The sequence below is a fragment of the Vulpes vulpes genome, chromosome 9 (genome assembly GCF_048418805.1).
Source record: "Vulpes vulpes isolate BD-2025 chromosome 9, VulVul3, whole genome shotgun sequence".
Classification (NCBI taxonomy): domain Eukaryota; kingdom Metazoa; phylum Chordata; class Mammalia; order Carnivora; family Canidae; genus Vulpes; species Vulpes vulpes.
The window spans coordinates 99447947-99473753 of record NC_132788.1 but is presented as its reverse complement, the minus strand read 5'-3'; the positions used below and the strand labels follow the sequence as shown (position 1 = coordinate 99473753).

At 46.1% G+C, this 25807-nt stretch overlaps 2 protein-coding genes across 3 annotated transcripts; one reads left to right on the top strand and one right to left on the bottom strand.

Moving 5' to 3' along the window:
• Window positions 1–28: 28 nt before the first annotated feature.
• CIB3 (calcium and integrin binding family member 3) lies at window positions 29–5496 on the bottom strand. 2 transcript variants are annotated; one of them, XM_025989856.2, is made up of 6 exons: window positions 5446–5496; window positions 5195–5229; window positions 3420–3531; window positions 2310–2457; window positions 1255–1450; window positions 29–50 (listed from the first exon to the last, which is right to left on the bottom strand). In XM_025989856.2, exons 1-6 carry the CDS (start codon window positions 5494–5496, stop codon window positions 29–31), a joined length of 564 nt encoding a protein of 187 aa, XP_025845641.1. The 2 variants fall into 2 exon arrangements, with proteins under 2 accessions (XP_025845641.1, XP_025845642.1); XM_025989857.2 differs by lacking the exons at window positions 3420–3531; window positions 5195–5229.
• Window positions 5497–19611: 14115 nt separating this feature from the next.
• On the top strand, window positions 19612–25172 carry FAM32A (family with sequence similarity 32 member A). Its single transcript, XM_072721330.1, has 5 exons — window positions 19612–19735; window positions 19855–19996; window positions 23598–23651; window positions 23955–24036; window positions 24553–25172. Exons 1-4 carry the CDS (start codon window positions 19662–19664, stop codon window positions 24021–24023), a joined length of 339 nt encoding a protein of 112 aa, XP_072577431.1. The 5' UTR covers window positions 19612–19661; the 3' UTR covers window positions 24024–24036; window positions 24553–25172.
• Window positions 25173–25807: the final 635 nt, after the last annotated feature.

The window sequence follows — 25807 nt, the reverse complement described above, 5'->3', positions numbered from 1 at the left end:
CTGACCCGGCTTCTGGCCCACGGTGCTCTCAGATGCGGATGTGGAAGGTGCTGTGCGCAAAGAGAAATAGAGTCCGTTATGAGGCGGAGCTTGGCCCTGCTCGTCCTCCCCCTGAACTCTCCCAAGGGGAGTCCCTGACACAGGCAAGGAGCTACTAAGGGGAGATGGGTCCCCTTAAGAACCCCAGGCGGTGGCTCCCCTGACTCCCACAGGGGCGGAAAGCACACCTCTTTAGATGGGAGCTGACCTTCCGGCTCCGCCCCAGACTTGCTGTGGGACTCTAAGTGAGAGGCTACCCCACCCTGGGCTTGTCTACTCCTCTGTAAACGAAGGATAATAGCTGTCCCTCCTACATGGGGCTGTAATGAGGACGAAAGGGACAACGGCACAGGGTGCTGTCGCACAGAGCTGCTATCAGCGATAGGGCTCATTCAATTGTCATTATTCCTGTCTCTGTCAGCTAAGAGACCAGCGGGCTCCTCCAGGTAGAGGATGGGGGCACCTCCGTGCACATAAGGACACCACCCATAATTATAGCCACGACAGCAACCCCAGCACACAGATACTGAGCACCTACTGTGTGCCAGGCACTGCCCTAAAGTCTTCCCATGTACTAACTCGGGGGTCAGCCAGCTGTTCCTGCAAAGAGCCAAATGGTTGATATTTCCAGCTTTGTGCAATGACTCAGTTGCGCCTTGTAGCTCAAAAGCAGCCGTGGCCAGTACATACATAAGCAGGCATGGCTGTGTCCCAGTGAGACTGTTGATGGACATGGAAATGTGAATTTCATATCCATTTCATGTGTCCTGGAGTACTATTAGTCTCTAACCTTTCCCCCACCATTTATAAAATGTAAAAGTCATTCTTAGCTCCCGTAAGGTACAAAAGTAGGTGGCTGGCCACCCCCATTAACTTGCTATCAGCCCTCCGGTGGGGGCTCTGATTCTTCCCAGGACTGCCAAACCCAGTTGCCCACTCTGTTCACTGCAAAATGTTCAGGCAAGAGAGGGCTGAAGACCAGCCATGTTCCATTTGCCTAAAGAGCTGTGTCCACCCACAGGGGGTGCTCATGGGGCCCCCAATTATCCCCACTTTAAAGATGCAGGGACTGAGGCCAGGGAAGCTGGGAAAGTTCTCTATAGTCACAAATGAATGAATGGAGGAGCTTTCACAAGTGGAGTCCGCACACTAGTTCTGTAGGAGCCCCTCTCAGACATGGAAATGGATTGTGCAAAGTGGCGAGGAGTGTCACACCTGAGGAAGTCGGGTGCCCGCAGGATCATGTTCTGGAAGTCTTCCAGGGAGAGCCGCCCATCGTGGTCCCCATCGGCCTCATCTAGCACCTTCTCGCACACCAGGCTCACCTCCTCAGCGCTCAGCTCCCCTCGTGTCAGCTTGGTCACTGTCTGCTCCAGGTCCCATGCACAGATGTAGCCATCATTATTAAAGTCTGTGCAGTGGGATAGAGGGGATGTGGAGTGGGGGCACAGCTGGGGGTAGACAGGTCGGGCCTCTTGTCCCCTTGTTGCAGAGGAGGAAACTGAGGCACTGGAGGGAGCCCAAGACCCTGGGGTAATAGCTGGATCTTGCTTTAGCATTGGGCAGAGTCCTGCTGGGAGGTCATTCATTCCCCCCATAAGTATTTATTGAGGACCTACTAGGTGCCAGGCATATGTGACTGTTTTTAATCTACAAGTATTTAGTGAGTGCCTACGATGTTCTAGGCACCGTGATAAAGTTTTGTTCATTTGACAAGCTTTTAGTGAGCACCTACTGAACGCTAGGCGCTGTGAGAAATTTTCCGTCAGTTAGTCACACAATATTGAATACCTACTTTTTCCCAGGCACGGAAGACAGATGGGGACAAAAATAGATACTCTTGCTGCCCTTGGGTTTCATCAGAGAGAAATCAGTATGAAGAGGAATGAAGCAGCACTGCTCCATGCTGGGAGAGGAAATAGGATGTGGGGTGTAGAGTGGTTGAGGGTGGAAGCTGCTTTTGACCTAGACTTCAAGGTAAGCAGGAGTCAAGGCAGAGCTGTTCCAGACAGAGGGAACAGCAGATGCAAAGTCCTAGAGGGAGGAAGAGTTTGGGGAGCTGGAGGAAGAGAGAGGCCAGTGTGGCTGGAAAGGAGTAAGGGGATGAGGTCAGCAAGTAGCAAGATGGGGTGCAGGACAAGTCCATGCGGGGCCTCAAAGCCCCCCCGGGGAGACATCTGTGACTGCAGGGCAGCTCCTGGCCCCATACCTGGTCTTGTTTCCACCCCCACCCCGCCCCCATGCTCCCCTATCCCCAAGTCTGCACACACCATAGATTTTAAAAGCATAGTAGGCTTTGAGGTCGCGGGGAGCCATTTCGCTCATTACGGAAAACATGTCCAGGAAGTTGTCCAAGGTCATGTGGCCGTCCCCGTCCTCAGAGAACACCTGGGCAATCCTCTGGCGGAACGGGTTGTCCTGGGGACAAGAAGCAGGGAGGGGACTCAGGGCACCATATGGGATCACTCTCAGCACCCACCTTCCTGAAGCCTTCAAGTACCCCCCACCTGAAAACTTCCTCCCTCCCGCGGTCCCAGGAGAGGACTTCAGGCAACTCCTGCCTCTGCCCCTGTGGTCTTGGTGGCCTTGACCCCACTTCTGGTTCCGGATGCAGCCACCTGACTGGTTGAGGTCGATCAGAGGTCACTATCCATTGACAACCGTGATTGGCTCTGGGGGAGGCAGGGGGAGCTCAACTTGGCCAGAGGCTGCCCTGGGATGGTTCCCGAAAGATGGAGGTGGAGGGATCTGCTTTCTGCTGGTTGCAGAGTTGACCAGAGGAATCTGGGGCTGTTGGGGCTTCCCTTCACTACCTCAAGCAGACAGGCTGCCTGAGACTGAAGCCCCCTCCTGGGAGGAACTGGGAGGTGGAGGGAGACTCCCGAGCACGACCTCAGAGACCCTGGTTCCAGCTGTACCTGGCACTAGCTCTGCCCCTAGAGTTTTTTCTCCTGTGTTCCATTATATTTTGTCCCTCTCGAATGAGGTTTCTGTCCCTTGTGATAAAATCATCTCTACTCAGTCACTCATTCCACAAGTCACCTTTTGGCAACACAAACTACATGACAAACATCCAGCAGAAAAGAACCTGCTTTTTTAGTGGCTCCTGCCATGAAAAGCAGAACTCCCATTCCCTGAGCACTTGCCAAGCAATAGGCCCTGTGCCAAGTCCTTTACCTGCACTATCTCATCTCATCGTTCGGACAACCCCAGGTTTGAATCCTGTCTCTGTCACATCCTAGCTGTGTGACCATGACCAAATGTCTTAACATCTCTGAACTTCACTCAATTCTTTCATCTGCAAAATGTATCCGCTTCATAGGAACACAGCAGGGAGCATCTCTATTTTCCCCCCTCCCTACCCCATGGCCCACGCACACCTTCAGCTCGGGCATGCTGCTGATGAGCTCGTAGGGCACCTTCACATCAGGACAGCTGGTATAGTCGAGGGGGACAAGCTGGGGAGCCAGGTCCTGGTAGCGATAGAAGAGCCTGGTGTGGGGAGGGAAACACCAGGAAGGGCTGGGAGATGGGGTGGGGAGGGCTTTTCCCTTTTCTCTCATTCTTGCAGCTACTCGCTACACATCATGGGTGCCCGAGAGTCATCAGCTCTAGGCCCAGTCCTCAAACACACAGAGCCGAACACAGACACATGTACCCCCTGGGGACAGGGTGAAAGTGGATAAAGGACCCCAGAGCTAGGGGAGACTCAAGTGAGGACACTGGTACTGGGCTTTGAAGAATGAATAGGAGCTGACCAGGCAGGTGGGGACAGCAAAAGGGAGAGTGCTTAAGGCAAGATCATTGCACGTCAAACATTCAGAGAATCTGAGTGAATCTATGAATCCTGGATATTATCACAATGTTGGCAAGACTCTGCCTCTAAAGACCGCCTATTCTCACATTTTCCTCTCATCCCAGAATGTGAGGGTTCTCTAAATGGGGAGAGCAGAGACAAAGGCCAATATTCAGGATTTTTTTTTTAATGCATGCAAGGCATTTTGCAAAACACCAAGTGCCACCCCCACTACCTAGATTGTGAGGCCAGCTCTCCACTCCAATGTCCTCCCTGCTGATGCTCTATTTTCACCAGAGGCATGAGGCTAGGCAGCCTTGTAGAGACCATGCTTGGTGAGTCAGAGGTCCCCAAGCTGCTAGGGGTTGTCTCTGAGGGAGATGAGGAGCCCTTGGGTCATATGATGGCTAGGAACTCAAGGATGGGGTATCTGGAATTTAAACCCTGACCACCCAGTTCTCTGCCCAGGCTGCCTCATGGAACAGCCTGGGTTTGGGCTTCTGTATGGCCTTGAGCATGTCCTTCTTCCCCTCTGAGCTTCGTTATTATGCTGCCAAACAAGAAGCTCAGGATGGACAAAGCACCAGCCCTCAAGCTCCTTGGAGCTCTGCCCATTTGCAGAGCTGGGGCCAGCTCCCCTGTCCAAACCTCAGTTTCCCCATAAGTAATCTGATCGTAATGGCCAGGATGACCCTACGAGCTGTCCTCACCCAGACAATGGGGCTCACTGGTGAAAGGTGTGCCCATCAATAATGGATATCCCATGCCCACACAATTGGGGCCTTGGCCCCTATCACTCTGTATCTGAACCCCGGCCAGCTTGGGTTTCACAGCTCCAAGTTCATCGGTCGGGGCCTTTGGACAATGGCCCCATGGGCTGAGCAGTAATGTGGGATACTCATCTATGCCTCTCTCGCTCACACAAGCGACCTGCAGAAGCATCAGGCTGCCTACCCACACCCTTACCTTGGTGCCACCCCCACAGCCCAGAACTGACTCTAGACTCTACCCCCAGGTTCCCAGCCTCCAGTCCCAGCCTCTTCACACTGGGCTCAGGGGATCTTTCTAACATGCTGATACGTCTTCCCCCAACTCTCCAACCCCGCTCACATATTCTCCATGGCTCCGCACAACCCATGGGAGAAAGCCCAAGCTAATCAACCTAGAGACTGTGACAATATGACAGGATGTGGCTTCTCATCGTCCCCATCTCTGCCTCCATCTGCTGACCATGCCTGCAATCCCCCTCCCTTTGCATTTTAACCACCATGAGGCACTCAGTCCTGTCCAATTGCAAACATCCTCCAGCAACGGATAGAAATTGGTCCTAGGTCTTCCTCTCTTTCTCCCCAGACCGACCTCATGATTTCCTTTCTCGTGAAGAAGGTGCAGTCCTGCGAAGAGAGACGTTGACTTGGCCCAGAGCCTGCCTCAGGGGCTTCCTTCCTCTCCCTCTCCCTGCATGCCCATCTCTGCCTGATGCTGCATGCAGAGCTGCACCAGAAACCCTTGCTGACTGCACAGCCAGGACAAATGATGCTGTCCCCACTTCGCAGGCCGGGGAAACCAAGGCTGCTAAGCCTACTGAGGGCCTAGCCCATCACCCCTACCTGATATGCTTCCAGCTGCTCATGAGTGAAGACTGTCTGCTTGTTGCCCATGGGAAAGACCACTGCTGGGACTCTGGAACAAGCCCCCAGTCTTCTCAGAGCCACACGGGTTGCCAGGCTGCTGCACATCAGCGTCTGGGCAAATATCCCTGCCCTGGCTGTCACCTGCCCACCTGCCCTGTCACCCCCAGCCTGGGTGAGATCAAGTTACAGCTGAGCTCTCTGGGCAACAGCCTGAGTATGTCCACGGCCACCAGGACAAGAAGGACTGTCGGAAGTCACAGAACAGCAGACCATGTCTGCCACGACTGGGTGAGGCTGGAGGCATGGGGCACCTTCCAGAGCCAGGCAGGGTGATGAAGAGACTGCAAGCATATCGCAACTCAAATACCAGTTCTCCACCCAGTAGCCTTGTGCCTTAGACAAGTCACCTGGTCTCTCTAAGCCTCGTTTGCAAGATGGAAGTTATATTAGTACCCAACTCATCAAGTTGCCCTAGGACCAAACAAGATCATTAATGCAACCAAAAAAACCCCACTTTTTTTATATTGGGTATGAGCCAGTTTTAGGCACTGGGAGCTTAATAACTGGGTGAAAGAGATAAATGAGGTCCCCAGGTGTGCATTGGAGATGACGATGATGATGATGATGATGATGATGATGATGATGATATGGCTTAAGAAAAGTGATCCAAGGTATAAGTTTGAGAAACAATCAGTTAAATAATACCAAACAGAATTCTTTATTGCAGGACCTGTCAGAGCCTTTAGCATACTGATGTTCACCATGCATCCTCAATGGGTAGGTACAATGTAGTAGCTGCCAACTTTATTAAGACCCAGAATCCTTTTGGGCAGAACACCTAAAGGTCAAAAATCCTTTAACCTAGTGCTCTATGCTTGTCTTGTTCTGGATCTCTCCTGTCTCTCCACTTTGTTCTCCTGCTCAGCCTTTTCCAGTGCCACACTCCAGGCCCCCTAAACTGCTCTTGGATCTTCCCCTTCCCTCATCCCCACTCTTTCTGGTCTGGACAATCACAGTTCCTCCCATTCTCATCAACCCTCCTCAGCCCCAGTCTGTGAAGTCATCTTGTAGAATGTAACTATGATCAAGCTTCAAACACCCCTTTAGGATGATTTCTTTAAAAAAAACTGACAATATGAAGTGTTGGAGAGGATGTGGGGCAACTAGAACTTTCATTAATTGCTGATGGTGATGCAAAATAGTTTAGCCACTCTGGAAAATGGATCAGAACTTTCCTATAGTTAAACATATACTTACCACATGACTCAGCCATCCCACTCCCGAGTAGTTACCCAAGGAAAATGAAAAAATCTATGGGCACACAAAAACATGTACATGCCCACAGCATGAAGAAAACACTTGCAAATCATATATCTGATAAGGGACTGATCTCTAGAATATATAATGAACTCTAATGAGACTACAATAAAAAGACAAATCGCACAAATTTTTAAAAATGGGCAAAGATTTGGGAGGGGGGATGAATAGATGGAACACAGGATTTTTATGGCAGTGATTTTTTTTTTTTAAGTAAGCTCCACACCCAGCATGGAGCCCAATGCGAGGGTTGAACTCATGATCCTGAGATCAAGGCCTAAGGTGAGATCAAGAGTCAGATGCTTAACCAACTGAGCCACCCAGATGTCCCTTTGGCAGTGAATCTACTCTGTATGATACTGTAATGGTGGATACATGCATTATACATTTGTCCAAAACCATGGAAGACAGAATACCAATAGTGAACCTTAATGTAAACTTTAGATGATATGATGCATCAATGTTAATTCATCCCATGTAACAAATGCACTAGTCTTGTGGGGGATGTTGGTAATGGGGGAGGCTGTGGGTGTGTATGGGGGGGGGACAGAAAGCACATGGGAAATCTCTGTACCTTCTGCTCCATTTTGTTGTGAACTAAAATTGCTCTAAAAATAAAGTCTATTAAAACAAAACAGAACAGGTAAGGGATTTGAGTAGACATGTCTCCAAAGAAAATATACAAATGGCAAATAAGTATATGAAAAGATGCTTAACATCATTAGTCATTAGGGAAATGCAAATCAAAACTACAATGAGATATTACTTCACACCCACCAGGATGCCTATAACAACAACAACAACAACAACAACAAAAAGACAGACAATAGCAAGTGTTGGCCAGGATGTGGAGATACTGGAACCCTCATACACCACTTGTGGGAATGTTAAGATGGTGCAGCTGCTTTGGAAAGCAGTTTGGCAGTTCTTTAAAAGGTTAAACATAGGGACACCTAGGTGGCTCAGCTGTTGAGTGTCTGCCTTCAGCTCAGGGCATAATCTTGGGGTTCCGGGATCAAATCTTGCATCAGGCTTCCTGCGAGGAGCCTGCTTCTCCCCCTGCCTATGTCTCTGCTTCTCTCTGTGTGTCTCTCATAATTAAATAAATAAAATATTTTTAAAAGATTTTATTTATTTATTCATGAGAATACACAGAGAGAGAGAGAGACAGAAGCAGAGACACAGGCAGAGGGAGAAGCAGGCTTCATGCAGGGAGCCCAATGTGGGACTTGATCCCGGGTCTCCAGGATCAGGCCCTGGGCTGAAGGCGGCGCTAAACCACTGAGCCACTCAGGTGCCCAAAATCTTTTTTTTTTTTTTTTTTTTTAAGATTAAGCATAGAGTTACCATATGACCAGCAATTTCACTCCAAGCTGAACATAACTGCAAATATATGTCCACATAAAGACTTGTATGTGAATGTTCATAGCAACATTATTCATAATAGCCTCCAAAGTAGAAACTACCCAAATGATTGTGGTCCATTCATACAATGGAATATTATTCAGTCATAAAGAGGAATGAAGTCAGGGTACCTGAGTGGCTCAGTGTTTAAGCTTCTTGCCTTTGGCTCAGGTCATGATCCCAGGGTCCTGGGATCGAGTCCCGTATTGGGCTCTCTGCAGGCAGCCTCCTTCTCCCTCTGCCTATGTCTCTGCCTCTCTCTGTGTGTTTCTCATGAATAAATAAAATAAAATCTCAAAAAAAAAAGAAAGGAATGAAGTCCTGATATATGCCACAATGTGGATGAGAATTGAAAACATCATGCAGAATGAAAGAAGTCAGACACAAAAGGCCACGCAGTGTGTGGTTCCATGTATATGAAACTTCCAGAATAGACAAATCCGTAGAGACAGTGAGCAGATGAGTAGTTGCTAGGGGCCGGGGGATGGGGACAGAGAGTAACTGCTCATGGGGTTGGGGGTTTCCTTCTGGGGTGATAAAAATGTTCTGGAACTAGATAGTGGTGATGGTTACAAAACTCTGTGAAGGTGATAAGTCTCACTGAGCTGTGCATTCTAAAGGGTGACTTTCTTGATTTGTGAATTATATCTCAGTTTTATTTATTTATTTTTTTAAAGATTTTTTTATTTGTTCATGAGAGACACAGAGAGAGAGGCAGAGACACAGGCAGAGAAAGAAGCAGGCTCTCTGTGGGGAGCCCGATGCAGGACTCAATCCCGGGATCCCGGGATCACGACCTGAGCCAAAGGCAGACACTCAGACACATAACTGCTGAGCTACCCAGGGGCCCCATATCTCAGTTTTTAAAAATATTTGTCCATAAAGAATGACTGCAACTTTATGCATAATTACTAAAAACTGGAAACAACACAAATGTTCTTCACCTGGGGAATGGCTAAACAAACTGAGTTCCATTCATACAATAGACTACTTACTACTCAGCCATAAACCAGAATGAACTACTGATATACATAAAAGGACTGAACCCCAAATGCATCATGCTAATTGAAAGAAGCCAGACTCAAGAGACTACCTACTGGATGATTCCATTTATATGACATACTCAAGAGGACAAAACTGTAGGGACAGTAAACAGATCAATGGTTGCCAGGGGCTGCAGATGGGGAGCAAGGGAATCTTAGGGGTGATGAAACTGTCTTATAATTTGATTGTAGCGTTGGTTACATAGCTGTATTCATTTGTCAAAACTCATAGAACTAAACACCAAAAAGGGTGAGTTTTTTGCATGTAAATGCATTTTTGAAAAATGAAGACAATTAAGAAAACTAATTAGCAAACACCTTACTCCCTAGTGCCTCCTGGTTGAAGTCCTGATTGCTATGCCTGACCCCATCAGACACCCTGTGATTTGCTTATGTGCCCCCAACCTGTGCCCATCAACGATTAGTTATTGAGCACCTAGTGTGTGCCAGGCACTGCCCTACGTCCTGATAATACAAAAGCAGTGCTCTCAATGAGCCCACATTCCTGTGGGCAAGCAACCAGGTAAATACATTAATCAGGAGTGCTAAGTTCCAGGAAGAAAAATAAAACAGGGTAGGGATAGAGAGAAGAAGTTGGGTTAAATAGATTGGGAAGGGAAAGTTCCCCTGAAGAAGTGATATTTGAGTAGTGACTGGAGGGAAGTGAGGGAGTAGTGAGTGGGAAGAGAGTCCTGGCAGGGGGAAGAGCAAGTGCAAAGGCCCTGAGGCTGGGGTAAGTTTGACACCATTGGAAGAGGGCAAGGCAGCTGGTGCTGTGTTGGAGCTCAACAAGCAATAATGTCAACTAGTAAGCTGCTGCTCATGTTGGTCAGCCACCGGAGCTGCCTTTCCAACACCCAACTCCAACAATGGGATTTTTTTTCCTTTTTGCATTTTCAAGAAATCATTTTTTCATGGTATAAGTAAATTAATTTTATCTTTGTATGGATAAATTCCAGCTTTACTATGATAAATAATAAGCAACCATATCCCCTTGTAATATAGGACATAGAACTCAGAATCATAATGACAATACAGAATTTTAATAATCATCAGGGGAAAACAAATCAAAACAACAATGAGATATCACTATCAGGATGGCTATTAAAAAAACAAAAGCCATCAGGTGTTGGTGAGGATGTAGAGAAATGGCAACCCTGTGCACTGTGAGTGGGAAGGCAAAATGGTGCACCCACTATGGAAACCAGCATGGAAGTGCCTAGAAAAATTAAAAATAGATCTCCCATAGGGTCCAGTGTACATCCAAATGAATTGAAATCAGGATCTCAAAAGAGATATTAACACTCTTATGCTCATCGCAGCATTATTCACAATCGCCAAGCTATGGAAACGACCCGAATGTCCATGGATGGATGAAAGGATGAAGAAAATATGGCTTACATGCACAAGGAATATTACTGAACCTTTAAAAAGAAGGAAATTCTGCAATATGTCACAACGTGAATGACCTCTGGGCGCATTTGCTCAGTGAAATAAACCAGTCACAGAAAGACAAATACTGTAGGATTCCACTTCTATGAGGAGAAAGTGGAATGGTGGTTTGCAGAGGCTGGGAGGAAGTGGGAATAGGGTTTCCTAGTCAGCAGGCATGAAGCAAGATTCGTCAAGCAAGATGAATAAGCTTTAGAGATCCACTGGACATTATATCCGTAGCCAACAATAATGCATTGTACACTTAAAAATCTGTGAAGAGGTTATATCTCATGTTGAGTGCTCTTACAATAAAATACAATAAAAAAACCCAAAAACATAACCACCATAAGACCCAGCACTTGCGCTCTTGGGCAATCCCAGAGAAATGAAAACTTATGCTCACACAAAAACCTATAATGGATGTTTTATTCATAATAGCCCCCAAACAGGAAACAACCCATCTATCTTTCAACAGATAAATGGTTAAACAAACTGGTCCATCCATACCGCGCAACACTACGCAGCAATAAAAGGTTCTGACATCTGACAACCTGGATGAATCTCTGGGGTATTGTGCTCAGTGGAGGGGGGAAAAGCCAATGCTAAAATGTTACAAACTGTGTGATTCCATTTACAGTGTTCTTAAAATGACTAAATTATAGGAATGAGAACAGCTTGCTGGCTGCCAGTGTGTGGGGATGGGGTTGGGGGATGAGTGTGGATCAAGTGCATCAAGGGGATGGGTGTGGATCAAGTGCATCAAGGGGATGGGTGTGGATCAAGTGCATCAAGAGGGATCTTGGAGATAACGGACTGACTGATCTGTGTATTGCCTGTAGCTATGCCAATATCCTAGTTGTGACATTGCACTAGAGTTTGGAAGATGTTACAATTGAGGGAAACTGGCAAAAGGGCACACGGGATCTCTATCATTTCCCTGTTGTTTTTAAATTTTCTATTGTGGTAAAATTTTTACCATAATATTTACCATTCTGGCCATTTTTAAGTGTACAGCTCAGTGCTATGAAATACATTCACAGTGTTGCGCAGCTGTCACCACCATCTGTCCCCAGAACTCTTTTCATCTTGTAGAACTGGAACTCTGTCCCCATTAAGCAACTCCCCACCCTCCCCTCCCCGCCAGTTCCTGGAACTCATCATCCTACTTTCTGTTTCTGTGAATTTGGAAACCACATGTAATTGGAATCATACAGCATTTGTTTGTCCTTTTGTGTCTGGCTTCTTTCACTCAGCATCTTTCCGATTCATCCACTTTGTAGCGTGTGTCAGAATTTCTTTCCTTTTTAAGATTAATATTCCGTTATATGGATAGATCACACTTTGTTCATTCATTCATCCATCAATGGACATTTGGTGTCTTTCCACCTTTTGGGTATTACGAACAACGCTGCTACGAGCATAGGTGTATACATGCAGTAATGTCCCTTTTTCTGTCAGGACCCCACATTGCATTTAGGATCTTAGACTCCTGATCTTAAGTCTGTTTTGTTTTATTTGATTTTGATTTTTTGGTCTTCTTTTTTTTTTTTTTTCCATAACCTTGATAGTCCTGAAGAGTGCCAGCTAGGTACTTTGTAGAATGTCCCTCAACTTGATATGTCTGGTGTTTTCTCATGATTGAAATGGAGTTTTGGGTTTTGGGGGAGGGGGGGAAGACCTCAGAAGTCCTCATCACATCATACCTGGGGTTACTTGATAGCTACCTGAAGTCACCAACAATGTTGACCTTGAACTCTTGGGTAAGGCAGTGTTTGCCCTGTATTTCCACCCTCTGGTAACTGTTTTCCCTTTCCATACTCTATTCTTTGGAAACAATGCAAATTGTCTTAAAGAAATGCTCCTTATCAGGGTCCTCTATGGCACAGAGAAGGATGTTATCAACACTTATAGTTGGAAAGTGATTTCTATGAGTATGTGTATTCTCTGTGTATGAAGATGTTTAGAAAACCCTACTGAGTTATTGTATTTTCTTTGTATGTATACCAAAGAGTAGTATATAATAAAAATCTCTGTCTATTTAAAGCTCAAGAGTCTTTAAGTGGATATAAAGTTAAAAACTTAAGTAAGCAAAAGCACAGGAATTTGGCACAATTCCTCCCTTAGAACATAAATTATCAATGCGGGCAGTATTGCTCCTAAGGTGGTGAAAAATGGTTCAGGGGTGGGTGGGGAGAAGATGAAAAAACCTTAGATATTTCAATGGTTTGTGGCCCTCCAAAGCTCATCCTTTTTGACACAAATTTATTAATTGAGATTTAACCTTTCTCCTTAAATTTAATTAAGTTCTCTTAAGGGGCTGTTCTCTTTAAGAGATGATAATGAAAAAAAAAGTTGAAAAATGCCGTCATAGAGGTTTATAAAATAGTGACACAATGGATGGCCTCAGGCCATGTGACATAAGCAAGGATGGAACACTTGGCATAGGTCGGATTACAGTTTGTGCCTCAGTTTCCCTACCTGTAAAATCAGGATGGTTCGTGTGACAGGGTGGCTGTGCGAATAAATGACCCATGTAAGTCCATATAAAGCATTAGCTGTTGTTAGCAGCAGCAGCACTTTATAAAGGTGGGAAGAGAAGGTCAGAGAGGTCAAGCTACTTCTTGCAGGGCACACAGCCCTGGAAGTGCCAGAGAGGAGCTTCAAACCTGCTAGGTGGGCTGGAGAAGAAGAGCTTTCCCCCGCTGAGTCTGTCCTATTCGTCCCTGAGGAGCTGATTCTGTCAAGGATCACCCCATCAGCAACCCTGCCCTGGCCGGTAGCACCAGGAAACCCATTCTCTCTGGACGCTAAGGGTTGAGCCGGCGAGCTGGAGAATTGAGCAGTCGCTTGCTGCCCCCTTCAGGCAGAAGTGGAAATGTCAGGCACCCAGCCCTCTTTGGCCTGAGTCAGGGGGATGCTTGCTTCTCTAGAGCTTCTACAATCCTTCAAGTCTTTGGCACAATTTGGGCATTAGCAGTCTAAATTAAAATGCACAAATGTATATAATCTTGAGCCCAGAAATTGCACTACTACAGATTCAGGCCACTTGCAGAAGTGACCTGAGATTTGTGGGCATGTAGATGGGCTTTGGTTAGGGAGCGCCTCACTCAGCCACAGGACATCCAGCGTTTGAGGAAGGTGAGTGGAGGCAACCGGGGCCTTGTGAAGAGCTTCAAGACGTTTTGATAATGACAGAGCCCACGTCAAGCTCCCGGTTTAGTGCGGAGTCTGCTGGAGAGTTCTCTCTCTCCTCTGTCCCTCCCCCCACTTGAGCGTGCACTTTCTCTCTCTCCAAAATAAATTTTTAAAATCTTAAAAAAAAAAAAAGACATTTTGCTGGAACTTCTGGGTGGCTCAGTCAGTTAAGTGTCTGCCCTTGGCTTGGGTCCTGATCCCAGAGTCTTGGGATCGAGTCCCATGTCAGGCTCCCTGCTCAGCGGGGAGTCTGCTTCTCCCTCTCCCTCTGGCCCTCCAGCCCCACTCATGCTCACTCTCACTATCTGTCTCTCAAATAAATAAATAAAAATCTAAAAAAAAGACATTTTGCTAAATGAAAACTGAGGACAGAAATAAAAGAACATTGCGCAGATGTACAAATGTTGGCATACACACTTTCGTGCTGAAAAATACACAAATGAAATTGTTAATCATTCTGAAAAGAGGTGAGAAGGGAAGTTTCTACTTTTTTGTTTTCTTTTAACTTTTTTTGTACTGTGCGGTTTTCTCACACAGGCCTGCGCGTATGTATATACATATATTTAATGTTAGCAATGGATTATGGAAATTTGGAGGTTCTTTTCTGTTTCTCTCAGCATTAACTCAACATACAAAAGCATATTCGGATGGGGAGAAGTTCAGTAATAAAGCAAGTATAGAATAAAATCCCATTCTTAAAATTTATTTATTTATTTATTTATTTATTTATTTATTTGAGAGCAAGAGAGGAGGGACAGAGGGAGAGGGAGAGAGAGAATCCCAAGCAGACCATGCTCAGCAGGGAGCCCAACTCAAGGCTCCATCCCATGCCTTGAGATCATAACCAAAGCCGAAATTAGGAGTCGGATGCCTAATGGACTGAGCCATCCATTTGTCCCAAATCTCATTTTATTTTTAAAATTACAGATAGTAATAGAAATCAATTAGAAATAGAGAAATCAAAACTACAATATATTATTTCTGGGTGGGAGTGATTACTGTTTGCTTTGGGCTTCTCAGTACTTTTCCAATGACACATTCTGCAATTAATGTTTGCAATTCTCAACAAGATACTAGCCAATAGGATCCAACAGTACATTAAGAAAATTATTCACCATGACCAAGTAGGATTTATCCCTGGGACACAAGGCTGGTTCAACACCCATAAAACAATCAATGTGATTCATCATATCAACAAGAGAAAAACCAAGAACCATATGATCCTCTCATTAGATGCAGAGAAAGCATTTGACAAAATACAGCATCCATTCCTGATCAAAACTCTTCAGAGTGTAGGGATAGAGGGAACATTCCTCAACATCTTAAAAGCCATCTACGAAGAGCCCACAGCAAATATCATTCTCAATGGGGAAGCACTGGGAGCCTTTCCCCTAAGATCAGGAACAAGACAGGGATGTCCACTCTCACCACTACTATTCAACATAGTACTGGAAGTCCTAGCCTCAGCAATCAGACAACAAAAAGACATTAAAGGCATTCAAGTTGGCAAAGAAGAAGTCAAACTCTCCCTCTTCGCCAATGACATAATACTCTACATAGAAAACCCAAAAGCCTCCACCCCAAGATTCCTAGAACTCATACAGCAATTTGGCAGCGTGGCAGGATACAAAATCAATGCCCAGAAATCAGTGGCATTTCTATACACTAACAATGAGACTGAAGAAAGAGAAATTAAGGAGTCAATCCCATTTACAATTGCACCCAAAAGCATAAGATACCTAGGAATAAACCTAACCAAAGAGGTAAAGGATCTATACCCTAAACACTATAGAACACTTCTGAAAGAAATTGAGGAAGACACAAAGAGATGGAAAAATATTCCATGCTCATGGATTGGCAGAATTAATATTGTAAAAATGTCAATGTTACCCAGGGCAATTTACACGTTTAATGCAATCCCTATCAAAATACCATGGACTTTCTTCAGAGAGTTAGAACAAATTATTTTAAGATTTGTGTGGAATCAGAAAAGACCCCGAATAGCCAGGGGAATTTTAAAAAAGAAAACCATAGCTGGGGGCATCACCATGCCAGATTTCAGGTTGTACTACAAAGCTGTGGTCATCAAGACAGTGTGGTGCTGGCACAAAAACACACACATAGATCAATGGAACAGAATAGAGAACCCAGAAGTGGACCCTGAACTTTATGGTCAACTAATATTCGATAAAGGAGGAAAGACTATCCATTGGAAGAAAGACAGTCTCTTCAATGAATGGTGCTGGGAAAATTGGACATCCACATGCAGAAGAATGAAACTAGACCACTCTCTTGCACCATACACAAAGATAAACTCAAAATGGATGAAAGATCTAAATGTGAGACAATATTCCATCAAAATCCTAGAGGAGAACACAGGCAACATCCTTTTTGAACTCGGCCACAGTAACTTCTTGCAAGATACATCCACGAAGGCAAAAGAAACAAAAGCAAAAATGAACTATTGGGACTTCATCAAGATAAGAAGCTTTTGCACAGCAAAGGATACAGTCAACAAAACTAAAAGACAACCTACAGAATGGGAGAAGATATTTGCAAATGACGTATCAGATAAAGGGCTAGTTTCCAAGATCTATAAAGAGCTTATTAAACTCAACACCAAAGAAACAAACAATCCAATAATGAAATGGGCAAAAGACATGAACAGAAATCTCACAGAGGAAGACATAGACATGGCCAATATACACATGAGAAAATGCTCTGCATCACTTGCCATCAGGGAAATACAAATCAAAACCACAATGAGATACCACCTCACACCTGTGAGAATGGGGAAAATTAACAAGGCAGGAAACCACAAATGTTGGAGGGGATGTGGAGAAAAGGGAACCCTCTTACACTGTTGGTGGGAATGTGAAATGGTGCAGCCACTCTGGAAAACTGTGTGGAGGTTCCTCAAAGAGTTAAAAAATAAACCTAAAAAAAATAAAATAAAATAAAAATAGACACCTGCCTTATGACCCAGCAATTGCACTGTTAGGGTTTTACCCCAAAGATACAGATGCAATGAAGCGCCGGGACACCTGCATCCCGATGTTTATAGCAGCAATGTCCACAATAGCCAAACTGTGGAAGGAGCCTCAGTGTCCACTGAAAGATGAATGGATAAAGAAGATGTGGTCTATGTATACAATGGAATATTACTCAGCCATTAGAAACGACAAATACCCACCATTTGCTTCAACGTGGATGGAACTGGAGGGTATTATGCTGAGTGAAGTAAGTCAATCGGAGAAGGACAAACATTATATGTTCTCATTCATTTGGGGAATATAAATAATAGTGAAAGGGAATAGAAGGGAAGGGAGAAGAAATGTGTGGGAAATATCAGAAAGGGAGACAGAACATTAAGACTCCTAACTCTGGGAAACGAACTAGGGGTGGTGGAAGGGGAGGAGGGCGGGGGGTGGGGGTGAATGGGTGATGGGCACTGAGGGGGGCACTTGACGGGATGAGCACTGGGTGTTATTCTGTAAGTTGGCAAATTGAACACCAATAAAAAATAAATTTATTATAAAAAAACAAAAAAACAAATGGAAAAAAATTAATGTTTGTATATCTTTTGTAATTAGATAAAAATAAATAGACGCACAACATTGTGAATGTATTTATTGCCAATGAGTTGCACACTTTAAAGTGGTTACAATGGTAAATTTTATGTTTTGTGTATTTTACCCTTTTGTTTATTGCAAGGTTACTTTCCTTTATGGGATAGCAGGGATCTGTCCAGCAGAGAACCTACCCAGTGCTGATCAGAGAATTCCTGGATGACTGGTTTAAGATTTCATTTCTGAAGAGCCAAAACTGTAATGAAGTTAAGTCTCTGTTCGGTAACGTGGGGATTAGTATAAGGCATTTTAGGCCTGTTGCCTCATTTTTTTTTTAATGTGTATATCCCAGCTAAGGAAAAGTCGAGACTATTCCTACCAAATCAAGGTCCAGACCTTCCACATATTGAATTGAGACCTATGTGCTACATAAAGTGACAATAGTACTATATATCACATAAAAAATGAGAGAAAAGCTATAGGGCCTGACAGCATTTTCACCCAGACCCTGAGGAAGATGACCCACACTGAGAACTATAATGCTTAAAAAAAAAAAAAGGAAATAAAATGCTTAAAATGATAGAAGGAAACAAAAAATAGAAATGTTTTGGGGCATTTGGGTGGCTCAGTTGGTTAAGCATCTGCCTTTGGCTCAGGTCATGATCTCACTGTCGGTCTTGGAATTGAGCCCCATGTTGGGCTTCCCACTCAGTGGGCTTCCAGTCAGCTTCTCCCTCTGTTTCAGTACATCCTATGCAACTATTTTCTCTTATCAAACCTTCAAAATAGAGTGACTGAGACTCAACATTTTATAATGAGAAAAACCAAACCTTGCTACTATTCTACTTCAAGTAATGCAGGCATCAGGAGTAAGCCCAAGAGAACGAAACCTGTGTTTATTCAAAGACTTATATACTGATGTTCACAGCATCTCCATTCATTAGGGATCCAAACTGGAAACAACTCAGGTGTCCAACCACAGGTGAGTGGATTTTTTAAAAATCTAATATATTTATACAATGGAGTCCCACACTGGGCTCCCTGCAGGGAACCTGCTTCTCCCTCTGCCTATGTCTCTGTATCTCTCATGAATAAATAGGTAACATCTTTTTTTTAAAAAAAGAACTCTAGCTCAAAAGAACATTTATAAAACCATGTATGTGAAACTTTTACAGGAGACAAATCTAATCTATAGTGAGAGAAAATAGATTTGGAGTTGCCTGGGGAGAATGATGGGCTTAGGGGGTTAAGTGGGAAGAGTAACAAGGGACTTTGTGGTGGTGGAATGTTCTAGATATTGATTGTGGAGATGAATACATGGGTGTGTAAACATGATGATATTCATCAAAGGATACAATTAAAACGAATGCATTTTACTGCTTATAAATTATACTCCATAGAATGTATTTTTAAAAATTTCTTTCAAACGCAATTGACATCCATTTCACAGAATAATACTATCATTCATCAAAATTGGAAAAAAAAAAAAAAAAAACCTAGTAAGTACTGATGAGGTTTACAAAATTAGGTTATCTATTAAACTCTCCAGCAGGCCTAGTTGGCTCAGTCAGTAGAACACGCTCTTGATCTTGGGATTGTGAGTTCAAGCCCCACAATGGGTGTAGAGATTACAAAAAAACAAACAAACAAAAAAACTGAAACAAACAAAAAAACCCAACTCTCAAAATACAGCAGTAAAATAGAACAGAACATCCAAGTGCACACAAAATACCAAGAGAACACTGTGTTTTAGGAAATGGGGATTTCCGTTGCATATGGGACTCCTGATTTCAGCTCAGGTCCTGGGATGGAGGCCCCAAGTGGGCTGCACGCAAAGCGAGGAGTGCCCTTGAGATTCTGCCTTTCCCTCTGCCCCTTTCGCTACTAGAGTGCACTCCCTATTTCAAATAAATAAATAAATACATCTTTAAAAAAGAAGGAGAAGAAGAAAGAAAGAAATTGTAGAACTTCCAAAACAGCTTTGCAGATCCAGGCGGCCCAAGCCCAGAGAAACCGGAAGTGTACGTCAAAGCCGGAAGTGTGGCAGGAGACCGGATGCAAAGGATGAGGTCCAGTCAGACTCCACAACCGGAAAGTGTGGAGCCAGATGCCAAGAGCGCAGGCGCAACCCCTAGCTCAACCAATCAAGACGAAGTGAGGCGGGCATTCGGATGCAAATAGGGCACTCAAACCGGAAGTGTGGCCGTTTACCTACGGAAAAGCAAGCATCATGGCGGCTTACGAGCAGGTTCAGAAGGGGCCCCTGAAACTAAAAGGCGTCGCAGAGCTCGGTGTGACCAAGCGGTGAGTCCCCGAGAGTACTGCAAAACCTTGTCTTCTGCCCCCTTAAGCCTCATCTAGAGTCCTCGAGCTCTTGCCCCCCTGATCTACCTTACCTCCTCTCCCCGCTTCTCCCCTCCCAGGAAGAAGAAAAAGAAGGACAAAGACAAGGCGAAACTCCTGGAAGCGATGGGAACGAGCAAAAAGAACGAGGAGGAGAAGCGGCGAGGCCTGGACAAGCGAACCCCGGCCCAGGCGGCCTTCGAGAAGATGCAGGAGAAGCGGGTAAGGCGGGTGGGGAAGCTGGGGATGCCCCGCGCAGCAGGTCTGGGTCTCCGGAGGTGGATGGAGAGGCAGAGCCGGTGGACTCGGAACTTGGCGTCAGACCCGGGCCTCTCGGAGCGGTAGTGAGCGGTCAGTGAGAGCTTAACTCTGAGTCCGCGGTTGGCGGAGCTCCGAGGACAGGAAGCGCCCCCGCCAGGGTGGATGGCAGAGGAGAAAGCTAGAACTGGCGTTGAAAGGCCAGACCCGGGGACCGGTTTTGGATTCCAGCGCAGTTTCTCATTTGCCCGGTGACACAGGGCTAATGACTCATCTTCTTTCTGCCTCAACTTACCTATCTGTAGGGGTCCGGAGAGTGCTTTCTCCTAAAAGGGATGGGAACTTCAGATGAAGTCATGCAGATAAAGCATTTGGCACTCGGTCTGGCATAAAATCAGTGCTCAGTTGATGTTAGCTGTTGATACTAAATGGTCATGCTTCCGGCTATAAGTTTTCACAAAATCTGTTTCCATGATGACTTTGGCAGGCTCATATAGGTTGTATTTGTACCTTACATCCACGCCCGAGAAGATTTTTGGCAGTGTTTGAAGACATTGCTGTTTATTAAAACTTCAGGGTGTGTTGGTTGGGGGTAGTGCTACTGGTATCTAGTGGGATAGGGCCAGGGATGCTGCTTAGCATCCTACAGTAATGAAGACAGCACCCCCCCCCACACACACACACACACCCATAGCAAAAATGATCTGGCCCAAAATGTCAGGTGTCCAGGCTGAAAAACCCTAACCCTCGTCTGGGTGATTTGGTCCAGTAACATCAGGAAGGGTTAACTCATCACTCTCAGGCTTAATTGAGTCATTAAAAAAGAAAAGAAAAAGGTGAGACTCACTGGCTTTGACAAGACAGAGGATTCTATTCTGTCTCTACCGTTTCTTGGTGGTGGTGTAACGGGCAGGTTGGTTAACCTCCCACATCTCATTTTCTTTGACTGTAAAGTGGGGCTGAAGTCCTTACCTAACAGGTTTGTGGTGAGGATCTAACAAGTGAATGCACTTAAGTTCTTTCCCTGAGGTTATAGTCCCTGGCTGGGCTGGGATGTTACTCCTAGAGAGGGAGTGGGGGAGAGTAACCATCAGGTGTAGCAGCAAAACAGCAGCTCAGAATAGGACAGTAACAGTGGAAGCAATGAAAGATACCAGGTTGGGATTGATTTTGCAGCAAGAACAGCAGGATTAGTTGATGGATTGGGTGTGGGCCAGGAAATGAGGAATGACCAAGATTTTTGGTGGCAAGTGACGGGTAAATGAAGGTGCTGTTTACTGCAATAGGAAGGACAGCAGGTAAAGCAGGTTTCTAAAGCAGGGCATCAAGACCTTGGTTTTAGAGAACACTTGAATGTTCGAATGGCTGTTAGAAATTCAAATGGAGAATTCTTGTGGACACCCTGATACCTGAATCTGCAATTTGGAGGAGGGGTCTGGCCTCTCTTGCAAATATCCCAGAATTGCTGTGGGACTGGATGAGATCCTCTGGGGAGGCAGTGACAGAGATGAGGTCTAGGATCTGAAATTGCAAAGGTTCATGGGAAGGAGAAAAACCAAGTGTGTGTCCTTAGGAGCCGAGTGGAGAAAGTGTTTTAAGGAGGAAGTGATGACCAGTGTCATGCTATCAAGAGGTCTTATGAGCCCCAAGAGCTCTTAATTGGCATTTGGAATGAGGAGGAAGAGAGGCTGATTAGAGGGGATCCAAGGGAAGGTGGGGAAAGGCAGAAGTAGAGACAAGATGCAGAAAGATGCAGGGCTGATGCAGGGCTGTCTTGGGGGCAGCCCTGGTGGCGCAGTGGTTTAGTGCCGCCTTTGGCCCAGGGTGTGATCCTGGAGACCTGAGATCGAGTCCCATATCAGGCTGTCTGCATGGAGCCTGCTTCTCCTTCTCCCTCTGCCTCTCTCTGTCTCTCATGAATAAATAAATAAATAATCTTAAAAAAAAAAAAAAGAACTCCTGGGAGATCTACCAAGAGGAATAGACAAATGAACCTGTAGCTGGCATTGAGAACTGGAAGTAGTGCTGTGGGTTTTGTTTGAACCAGGAGAGAGATGCCAGAAAGTATGGGCAAAGGTAGGCGGGATTGGGAAATTCGGATTCCCTTGTGGAAGGATGTTTGAGCACAGTGAGTGCTAAGGCTGGACAGCTCTTAGAAGAAGGGCCCAGGGGGCAGGGCCCCAGCCTGAAGGGTTAGGGCTTGGCATCTCCAATCGCATCACCCACTGTGCACAGTGGTCCTCATTTTCTCTCTGTGAAGGAGGGGTGGCGACAGCACCCAAGACACCCTGCGAACTTGATGCATAGAAGGCGGAGAGGGAAGGCAGAGCCTTACCGAGGGCCTGGCATTGGTGGCAGCTAGTCAAGTCAGTGTGGCCTCTTGTAAGGAGGCACAGGTCTCGGGCTCACAGCAGCAGGAAGAGAGGCAGGGATGGGAGCCGGCTGGACGCAGAGGAAGATGAGGCAGCAAATGAGATGAGGGACAGGGAGGAACAGCTAGGTGGTGGCTGACAGGGTCATCTCATGCTTCTGTAGATTGACTTGGCTCAGCTGGATAGTTCTTTTGCTTCCCTCACTTGGAATCTCTGCAGTCAGGTGGCAGCTCAGGTTGGACGACCAACTGGGCTGGAACATCTAAGATAGCTTCACCATCACATGTCTAGATGCCTTGTCGTTCCTCCCGTGGCCTCTCTCCCCATGTGTCATCTCACCCTCCAGGTCCTTTCTTTTCTGGTATGGTCATCAGACTTCCTCCATGGCGGCTGGCTTCCCAAGAACACGAAGCCAAAGGCTGCTGGGTCTTAGGGCTTCAGCCCAGCACAGGCACTGCATTCTGTTAAGTAAGCTGAGTCACGGGGCCAGCCCGGAGTCATTATGGAAGAGAACTGCACTAGGGCACGAATACCAGGCAGCATGGGTCGTGGGGGGACCACCAAAGTCAGCCGTAGTCACCTCGTCAGTAAATGTAGAGCCAGGTGTAGCCCCAGGTTTGTCTGGCTCTGCGTCCCATGCTCTTAACTCTCACTAGCTACCATCAGGTGTTAGGCATTAGAGTAAGGCAGGTCGTGGTGGTGCAGGATACATACTCTACAATCATACTTACCAAAGTGATCTGGATCTTGTAGCCCTCATGTCACGTGTCACCAGCACCTACTCCCTTGAGCTCCTACCATCTGTTCAGCCCTTCACCTTCCTCATTTTTCATCCTTCTTCAAACCCCATCTGAAACTTTATTTTCTGCAAAATGGGAATGCAGTCAATTGCCCAGGGGTGTAGAAAGCACACACAAAGCTCCCAGCAGAGTCGACTCAAGTCAGCGCTAGTACATTTCTTGCCACTCTGACCGAAAGGCAGCCGACCTGGATTCCTGGTGGGATATGTTGTGGTTGAGTGTCCCTGTCGGACCAGTCTGAGTAGAATTAAGGGAGGGGAAAGATATATACCCTGAGACCTCCAGCCATTCTAGGTGTGAGAGCTAAGTTGGTGGGGGCATCCATCTTCCACCCCATATTGCCTGGGCTGGATCAAGTGTGTGAACTCACCTCCATTTCTCTCCTGTCTTCAGCAAATGGAAAGGATCCTAAAGAAAGCATCTAAAACCCACAAGCAGAGAGTGGAGGTAAGTCACATGCCCATGCAGAAGACCAGGCTATGTAGAGTCCGAGTTGGGCCCAGAGGCTAGGAGCCTGGCAGAGGGAGCCATTGGAGTGTTGGGGTCAGGGGGATGGGGGTACTCAATAGAAGCAACGCCTCCCCTCTGAATCATTTAAGGATGAGCCCAGGGTTCAAAGGTGGGTGGCTTTGGGAGGAGGGGGCTCATTGAGGAGAGGCAGGATAGTGGAAAAGTGGGGGTGGGCAACACCACACAACCCTTGTGCCCTGTCTGAGGCAGTGCTGATGTGGTTTTTCTTGGCTTCCCCAGGACTTCAACAGACACTTGGACACCCTTACGGAGCATTATGACATTCCCAAAGTCAGCTGGACGAAGTAGCCTCCCACCCAGGGTATGCAGTGGCATCGAGGGGAATTGGAAGGCAAAGTTAAGGTTCTGTTTGGTGCCTTTGGTATTTTCTAGAAACATTCTTTTACACACACCCTTGTGTTTTCTGCTGAGACAGATGCTTTCCAAAGCAGTGTGCCCTCTTGCTGGAACTTGATTAAAGTAAGACTGTTCTTTTACTCCATTTCAGTTTGTTGGTAGCATAGAAGGTAAACTTTTTTAGTTTGGACTGGAAATTTTGTACAGGTTTATTTAGACATTAAGGTTATTTCTGTGTCACATACAGAAAAGCGTCTTTACCCCCAAGTTGCATCTCATTCTGACAGTCATCCAGCTAGCTGTCTTTACCGGGATGAAACGGACTCCAGAGGATAAGGAGTTAATGCCAGCATGGACTCCAGAGGATAAGGAGCTAATGCCAGCACAGCCTGAGCTTACAGACCCCCGCGGGGCCTGCGGGGCCTGCGTGAGCTGTCCTCCCAAGCACCCTTTAGCTTGGGGCTTATTCTCTTCCTTCCAGAGCCTAGGAAAGCCACTTAAACCTTCATGGCCTTCAGAATGCCTCCTCAGCCACCTGGTGTGTGAGACAATGCAGCCTGGGAAGCAGAAGAATCGCCAAATGCAAGGATATAGTACATACCTTGTCCCTGTCTGAGCAGCCTGTGGCCGGCACGCAGTCTCTCCCCCTAGAGTCCCCATTCCAGACATGTCTAGAGGGTATCGCCATGGTAGACTTCATTAATCAAGCACAGCATCCCTTTGTAATGGACCTAGACAGCCTGCCTCACTACCCTCAACCCTAGGCTCTAAGCAGTCCCCACGTTTATTCAGAGTTGGCAGAGAACATGTAGCCTGCTTGGTGTTTCTGGCCTAAGGACACCTCACGGGTGACAGGACCTGGGCAGAGCCCCAGCACCAAGAGTACAGTCAAAGGGGATGACGGAGGTCCTGGTGCTGGAGAGCCCTGATCTCTGAGGACCTGTGTTATACCCGCGTGATGAGGATCAAACCATATATACTACTGGGAGGAAGACTGTTGACCTAGGTAGTGGCAGAGCAGTAAAGTCAAAAGAGAAAAACCAAGTGTTGGGTTTGGGGCCGTCATGTATGAACAGAATAAAGCAAAAAATAATTATTAAATAGAAGTCTGAGTGTCTTAATTATATGCTATTTGATTACCAGTAGAAATGCTGCTTTTGGGGATTATTGCACATGTAGAATGTGCATACTGCAAAGTGACTGTTCACCCTCAACTTGGAAAGAATTAGGTGACCTGTTTTTCCACCTATGGCTTGCAGCCCATCCGAGAGGTAATGTACTCTCATTAATGGTGGTTCTTTAGGCAGGTTCCCCCACTGTCTAGCAGAAAGGCTAGACACTTGGTGGCCTTTTCCATCCATGAGCCAGCAGCCGGGTTTGTGAGCTTGATGGGATGCTGTGAAAAGCCATTGTCCATATGCTGGAAGATAGATCTTCCACCTCCCTGCCTACCCAGTCTAAAGCTGAATGACTTAAAACAGCATTATTTCTCTTCTGTGGGTTAACTGCTAGGCTGGATGGTTCTAGGCCATGTGGAGTAGTTCACTTGTGTGTTGACTTGCCTGGGGCCAGAAGGTCCTCCTTCAGAACCTCTGTGTAGCCTATCCCCTTGGCCAACACAAGTCACATTGCCAAACCCCGTCAGGGAGAGAACTCCACGGGCAAGAACACCAGGAGACGTGGTTGAATGGAGGCCATCACTTAGTCTACCACAGTGTTTCTCAGACTCTTGTGGA